The 8,097-nt window shown below is 36.0% G+C and overlaps 1 protein-coding gene across 3 annotated transcripts in view; it reads right to left on the bottom strand.

Annotated features, from left to right (window-relative positions):
• Positions 1 to 5,615: 5,615 nt before the first annotated feature.
• Positions 5,616 to 8,097, bottom strand: part of dennd4c (DENN/MADD domain containing 4C) — a 127,556-nt gene continuing 125,074 nt past the window's right edge. For all 3 annotated transcript variants that reach the window (XM_056242336.1, XM_056242333.1, XM_056242335.1), the window contains 2 exons: positions 6,931 to 6,995; positions 5,616 to 6,352 (listed from right to left, as the gene is read on the bottom strand). In XM_056242336.1, coding sequence (XP_056098311.1) covers positions 6,216 to 6,352; positions 6,931 to 6,995 — 202 coding nt within the window. In that variant the 3' untranslated portion in view covers positions 5,616 to 6,215. The remainder of the gene's footprint in view (positions 6,353 to 6,930; positions 6,996 to 8,097) is intronic.

Raw genomic sequence — 8,097 nt, 5'->3', positions numbered from 1 at the left:
ACGCAAAACCGTGCAAATTATACTTTGTTCTCAACTTGTTAATGTTAACAACGTCAGCATTGCGTGACTACATGTAATGTCCTTCCGATATGTATCCTTGTTTTCGCATGGGTCCAGTTGCGGTCTCTTTTTCTATAAGTTAGCCACTCCGAAGCCCGAACGAAGTCTTTTGCATTTTACAGCGGGTGAATCTGTTGTCATTGGTGATTGTCGTTTGAACCTTTCTGGATCCGCCATCAAATTGATAAGTTTAATTATATCAAGTGCTGTGAGAAAAGGCTATAAATCTCCACCTCCAACATCCTCACACGCAATATAGCCTACTAGCAGAGACTTCTTCTTTATGTGTACAGATGTGACGCAATGACGCAAAGACATGCTCGAATCTCCCGCGGAAATCCACCATTACCACTGGAATTAAAAACATTATTACAAGCTTACCACTTTGAATCGAGCTACGGCAAGCAGATAGCGTTGAACACTGGCTGGTTATGTATTTTCTCAAATATGTATTTTGGATCATTTTTAACCCCAAAAAAGCTACGGACTGCAGCTTTAAGGTCTATGCTGTCATTTTGGACAACAGAAGTGTCCCGAATGTCAGCTGACATCACCGGTCAAGTGACAGGTGATTGAACCATCAAAGAGCGAGTGGTGCAGCCCTGTCGCCCTTGTGCCGAAAGAGGGATGGTACGTTAAGGTTCTGTGTGGACTTTTCAAAACTAAATGCCATCTCAGCCTTTGACCCACATCCCGTGTCTAGGGTTGATGAATTGGTGGAATGAAGAACCTGAGCATGTTAGACCTGTGTAAAGGTTACTGGCATGTCCCACTAACCGACACTTACACAGAACTGACTGCTTTCCGGGCCCCATCAGGGCTATATAATTAAGGTCATGCCGTTTGGACTGCTTGGAGCAGCAGCTACTTTTCAGCGGGTGATGGATCAAGTGCTCTCTGGGACAGAGGACTTTGCAGCTGCATGTATCGACGATGTGGTGATTTACAGTGCATCCTGGAGGGAACATCTGCATCACTTAGCAGAGACGTTTCAAAGGATACAAGAAAGTGTAACCTGGCAAAAACCTGAAGTTTCTAACCTGGGCTATGTGCTGGGAGGAGGCATCACAAAACAGCAAGTCAACAAATTTGATGCAGTGCACACTTGTCCTCTACCAACAACAAAAAAGAGGGTGAGATCCTTTCTTGGCTTGCTTGGCTGGTACAGACATTTTATGCCTAACTTTTACAGCTGAGGTTCAGTGCTAACAGACCTTACTTGGAAAGACAAGCCACAGAAATGGTATGGACTTCTGAATGTCAGGAGATATTACCTGATCACGACTTTACCTTAGAGACTGCGGTGGTTAAATGTTTTTCTCCAAAACACGTTGGCCACAATTATTGGCACCCCTAGAATCTTTTATGAGTAAATTATCTCTGAGGTATATTCCCATTAATATTGACCTTTTTATAGCACACCAGGGTGACTAGGAACATGAAATTGTCTAGCTATGACTTCTTGTTTCACAGGAGTTTAAATATGAGGAAACACAAAGGCCAAATTCCCTTAATTATCCATCACTTCAAAAGGGAACTGGATTCTATGGTCAGATGAAACAAAAAAAGGGCTTTTTGGCAGCAAACCCACCAGATGTGTTTGGTGCAAACAGGGATAAAAAGTACCCCATGCCTACGGTTAAATATACTGCTGGATCTTATATGTTGTGGGCCTATTTTTTTCTCCCATGACCGTCCCAGTTCCCTGACCTAATCCCTATAGTAAATGAGTGGGCTGAACTGAAGAGAAGAAGCAGTGAAGCACCAATATGGATCTGGGAATATGAAGGATCTGGAGAGATTCTGTATGGAGGAATGGTCTCTGATCTCTTGTCAGTTGTTCTCCAAACTCATCAGGCATTATAGGAGAAGACTCAGAGCTGTTATCTTGGCAAAAGGAGGTTGCAAAAAGTATTGCATAACAGGGAGCCAATAATTATGGCCAGCGTGTCTTGGAGAAAAGCATTTATGGCCAGCGTGTTTTGGAGAAAAGCATTTATTTCATAATGTGATTTACCCCCCACTTTCAATTATTTTACTTCAATGAAAGGTTAGATTTTTGCTAATTTTTTTTAATTAAAGATCAAAAGGATAAACAATGCAGATTTATTTTTTTACAGCCTTTTTAAAAAAATCATATTTACCGGGGGTGCCATTCATTCTGACCACAACTGTATACACACTACTCATCTTAAGTGACATGTTACATGGGCAAAAATTATGAATAAATGTAGAACACTTACCTTTTCCTCTGTGTCCATCTGCTGGAAGTTGAACGTTATTGTTATATTTAGCCTACATGTGTAAAGTGCAGTTGTTACATTTAAGAAATTAATGAAACAAAATGCTTGCCTTCGCTTTTTTGGTTTACATGCTATAACTGCATATTGGTGAAGGTATGTTAATGTAGGAAAAAATTACATTAAGTACATTTAACATAGCTAATATAATATACACCTAAGGACGTAATATAGCCAAGTTTGGGTCAGAGGAAAATTGCACTGATTGGTTTAATTCTAATAGAAACAGTTTGGTTACATCCAACAAACATGATTAGATTAAGCTGTATTTAAGTAATAATTTACCATGTAATTAAACAAATTTTGAGTACAGACACATTTGCAACAAGGTTAAGCTCCAGTGAGTAAACCTTCACTGCATGGTACCTTCCAGATTCTAGGACCCTTTTGGTGCTAGAGATGATGCTGTTGAAATGGATTCTGGCTCCTTTTGCCACTGTATTGTAAGACACCACCACCAGACTGCTCACTCTATCACATAGAAATGTAAATATCACTTGATCAAACCTCTCTCCAGAGACCTTGGCATCATCACAAAGAGTAGCCTATATGATTTTCCAAATTACATTAGATGTCAGCAACAATAACAATAATAATATTTCATTTGTTAGATGCATTATAAGTATAACAAAATATTATACTTGTGACTTCCTTGTGTTGATAATAGAGTTAGAAGCTCTACAGGTTATCCAATATCTCCCAAATCCTTCAGATTGGATTGCTGACAAACTCCTGTTTAAATAATTTTTATTTATTCAAACAATCCTGGTTGATTGTAATGTACTGTTAAAGTGAAAACTTCTTAGCTGGTACCCCGTAATTAAAGAAGGACGTCTTTGGTGATGTGTGACCAAAACCCAAAACATATATTGGTGCCTCGGGTGAGAACCACAGTACTCATTTTACAATCATCACAACAGTACAATAATTGCTTTTGTCTGCGTTATCATCTTTATTGTACACATGCTAATTCAAGCTAATTCTACACATGTAGCCTATGGTGCCTTTAAATTCCTCGATGCACATCAAAAATAAATAAATTATGTGACTTTGGGGACTTACCCACGGACGATCCTTTATACGAAATTTATTATATAGCCTACAGTGCCTTCTCCTACTTTTCTTAGCCAGTTTATCAGGAAGTGACGATTTTGTTCTATTCGACTCACTGGATGAAAAATGTATTCACTAATATGTTATGCGCTATTCCCATTTTGCGCATACATTAAATTCGCAACTTTGAATGGAAGATTATCGAAAAAGAAAAAAAATGTAGGCTTGGTTCTATGCATCAGTTGTGGATTGATTTTGAGATATGGGCATTACACTCAAAAGTGGAGGCAGATGAATTGTGAGCTTGCAGGGGAGAGGTATGCTCTCTTGGAACCTATTTCAAAGTTTGCATTCTCAAGCCACCAAACAATGTTGTCGTGCAAATGAACGGCCAGAACACATTAAAAGTGTTCTGTTTTCAGTTAAAACGGTGTCGTGTAAGCATACGAGTTAATAACTAATGATCTTTGCAATGGAAGTGAATCAATCAAAAACTAACTTTAGCTGGACAATAACTTTATTCTAGAGCTGCTGTAAAGCCAAAACAATCTCTGTTATTTTAATTTCCTATTATTAATGTAAAGATGCTTTGAAACAATCTATATTGTTAAAAGCGCTATATAAGTGAAGATGACTTGACTTGAAGCAGACTAAATTATTGGAGAAACCCTTTTTTTTAACTGAACATATGCATGGATTAATAATTATTTAGAAAATAGATAGGGTGAATTTTAATTTAATGTCAACTTTAAAGCTCATCATAAGCTATGTTTCATTCACCCTGTTTTTTATGTGCATTTTGAAGTATCGCATCAGAAACGAGTGATGGAAATGCCAAATTTTGAGAAAAAAAAGAGTAAACTTTGAAAAGATTCGCTTCACGTTTGGATGGAAAACCAGCTATTGTTGTTTAATTTGGGATTTTCCAGTCGGCCAAATCAAGGCCATGCGTACATAACATAAGACTTAATGCACTATGAGACTGCCGTTGTGGGTGAGTCAGCTGAGCAGATAAAATGATACAGTTACAGGTGATTATAATTCAGTAATTATATTCAATAATTCATAAAACAGTTTGGTGCATCAGAGTTTTCCTTATTTTATGTGGCCATTCGTTGCGCATACAAGACTAATAATGAGATAATAAGCCTGCACAATATATCCGCCGAGTAATAAAAACAACTCCTATATTATCATACGTCAAACTTTCTCTTCTCACAAAAAATACTTCTTGATATATACTATTAATATATATATTAGGGGTTACTATTATGGACGTGTATGCTTTGTTGTTCTATAGGTTTTGTAATTTGGGAAAACAATGATGAAGCCAAAAAGAGTCCCGTTATGCATCAAATTCAATAACATTCCTTGACAATGATAAGACAATAGAAATTTAACATACTTCTTTTGCTCCTAACTTGTTCCACAAACATTGGGATGATGTTTCATTTACACTTAAAAAATACATACATATTCAATGAAAGAAGAGTCAGTATATAAATTAAAATGATAAAGGCAGACCATTTGCTCATGTTAATTTATTAGTAGTAAATTAATCTTAAATTTTTACAAATCCACAAGTCCTTCTTTGACTTGATAACAAGGCACAATAACTATTTCGATTTCACTGAATAATTTGTTAATGCCAGTGACTTGAAGATTTTTACATCCTTTGGATTCGCTTGTACATTGGGACCAGAAAAAAAGATTTCAATAAAATGAATGGACACTTCTTTGCCATAACTAAAGTCATCTAGCAGATTAAAAAACAAGTATAAAAAAAATATTTTGATATATATTCTTGTTGTTTGCTATGGACATTTTCTATTCTGTGGTAAAGAGTCATTTCTTAATACAGATGATGGAAATATCTTATATGTCTTTTAATCAAAGCATGTGTATTAAACAAACCATGTGTATGTGTGTGTGTGAATGCATTAATAAAGAGTTACTTCATAAATCGTCTCCTCCATTCCGGATGTATTTCACGATATTTTCCACAATCGATCATTATCCTACATTTAGGTCTAAAGTATGTATTTCTAAGAAACAAATCAAGTTTATCACTTTTCCATCATTCATATTGATTCTAGCCTCTGTTTAAGACATTAGAGATGCTTTCTGGAATGTTCTGGAATTCATCTGATTGTCCTCTCTGACATTATACAACTTTAAGGTGTGGTCTATCTAATGAACACACTCTCACCTTGAACACTGAAAGTCTACATTAACGTCGAAGGGCTCTGTGTTTAAGACTCCACAGAAATCTAGCCAAAGATCACTCACTTTGAGAAAGGCAACAGAGTTCAAATATCCCAATATAGAAATATATATATATATAAAAACACATGGCGACAACGGATAACGATAAAGCAACTATCTCTGAAAGCGCACATCAAATAAGACCATTGTCACTGACACCTCTCCAGAATGCTCTCCCCATATCCACAGAATCCTTCCACAGGTCGGCTGAAGAGAGAAGCTAGAGTCAAAGGCAGTGTAGAGAGACATCTTACAGTAAGAAGATTGTTCAGTCTTTCATTTACTTCCACTGCGTTTTGAAAAGGGCTCACACACAAGAGGCATCTGAAGATCGACAGTAAAATGCAGTGTCTACCCGCTGTGCGGCTGGTGCCACGACACTCTCAGGAATTTCAGAGCAAAGAAGCCAAATTTGTTTTTATTCTGGTAGATGATAAAAAAGTACCATTTCAGGTGATGGTGCAAATGAAGGAAATTACTGTACAATCCTGTCCCTGACTTAGGGCTTTTACAGTCACTGTGGGTAGGAGGAGCAGATCAGATGAACGGGGCTCCGAAGCACTTGAGGCACCACTGCACACCGTTGCTAGGTGGTCTGTCAATGGGGGATAGGACTTTAAGCTGTTCTGCGCTGAGCTCATTGTATGCAAGACGGTATTCACGATTAAAGGCTTCTGTGAGGGAAAAACAAAGTTAAAAAAAGATAGTTAAGAAGTGAATCTCATAGAATTCAAGGATATGAGTTCTATAGGAAATTATATTTGACAGAAGATTTGAAAAACATTAAGATTTTTTCTTTTTTAATGTGACAGCTTTTTGACAATTAAGCACAATTTCCCTAAATATTCTCAATCTAATGCAGAAATCAATCTTATTTTCAGTAATGAAAATCATCTTGATTTTTAAAAAATCATAATCAGTAAAAATTAAATTTAGTCCAGTAACTAATAATAACGAGATATAAATACTTAATGTACTTTATAAAAAAATATTTTATTCATTAATTTCTAATTGTTTTCACATTACATTAATGAGAATGAGATTTATTTGCAGTCTTAAAAACAAATTCAGTTTCAATGCAAAATATTGCATCTCAATGAATCTATTTCATGTTCTTTATGTAAATACAACTTTTATCTTTCTTTTGGCATGCTCTTGACAGTTTTGTGAGATTAATAAGCACTTATTAAATTAATTTGATGACTGTAATGAAATCACTTTCATGTGAAATTAAAGACCAGCATTTACTTACCAATATCAATGTTCTCCTTTCCTAAGGCAACAAGTGACAGAAACACAATTTCCCTATAGATACTCCTGGACATAAAGAGAAGAGTACATTAGAACACAAGGTACTCATACACTTGTATATAACAAAATTATTGCAAATGAGTTAGACCTTGGTGATCACAAACAACAGGGTTCTTATTAAGCTGCATATTCAGCCGTGAAAACTCTAGGGATAGTTTTAGCATGTTATTGGATATGACAATGTTAATGTATTTTGTCTTGGTGGACTAGATCAACTATGCAAACTACTGCTGTTATTGCGGTTGCAGAAGAGTGATTATCATAGAAATGCGTAAAAAACTCCCGCTCTTTGACTACTGTTACAACAAACTGATGGCAATGCTTGAATGTGCTTACTTTTTACTGTACATTGCTAGCCCGTTAAGATTATGTATTCTTCATTGCATCAAATCATACAGGGAATACAACACTGAACTCTATATGCAAATTTGCATTAATTAAGAAATATAACTATCCTTAGACTTCAATGAAAAACTTAAAATGTCTAATTTTCATGGTAAAATCTTTTAGTTACATTGTGGCCACATTTTACTTTTTGATCCTTTGTTGTAGTCCTAGTTACATAATGGAAACGAATTAATACAACTTGCTCACAATTTACCTAAAAAAGTGCCCCAGAATTAATAAAAAGTGCTCACTGACAGACACAATATATTTATTTTTGGCATGTCCTGTGCAGTTCTCAGTATAATGCAGGGTTCTAACACAAATAGGGTGCTTCTCAAAAGGAAGGCTGCATCCTAGTGAGGCTGCGTCTTTCCTAGTCCAGTCATTCGGAGGTTTGTAGGCTAGTTTCCCTCAGAAATAAACACTAGAACGAGACACCCACGTTGTCACGGGACGAAAATACTATTACAATTATATTTTGAAAAATACTTTGTATTAAAAAGCTTTATATTAACTGCCTTTCAATTAATGCAGTACAGGTAATAACAACCTTCTGTGGTCTCTCAGTGGTTGGTTTTATGTGATTAATTGAAAACAAAACAAACGAAAACATTATGCCATCATCTCCAAAATAATTTTTTGTCTTGCATTACGTAGTGAAATTGGACAAGCTCAGTGCCAATTCATTTTCAGATATCTATTTTTGTGAATTGGAATGTTT

This window comes from Rhinichthys klamathensis, unplaced genomic scaffold (assembly GCF_029890125.1).
Source record: "Rhinichthys klamathensis goyatoka isolate OS25496 unplaced genomic scaffold, OSU_Roscu_1.1 h1tg000722l_1, whole genome shotgun sequence".
Taxonomy (NCBI): Eukaryota; Metazoa; Chordata; class Actinopteri; order Cypriniformes; family Leuciscidae; genus Rhinichthys; species Rhinichthys klamathensis.
The sequence above is the reverse complement of the archived record's forward strand: the minus strand, read 5'-3'. Positions and strand labels throughout refer to the sequence as shown.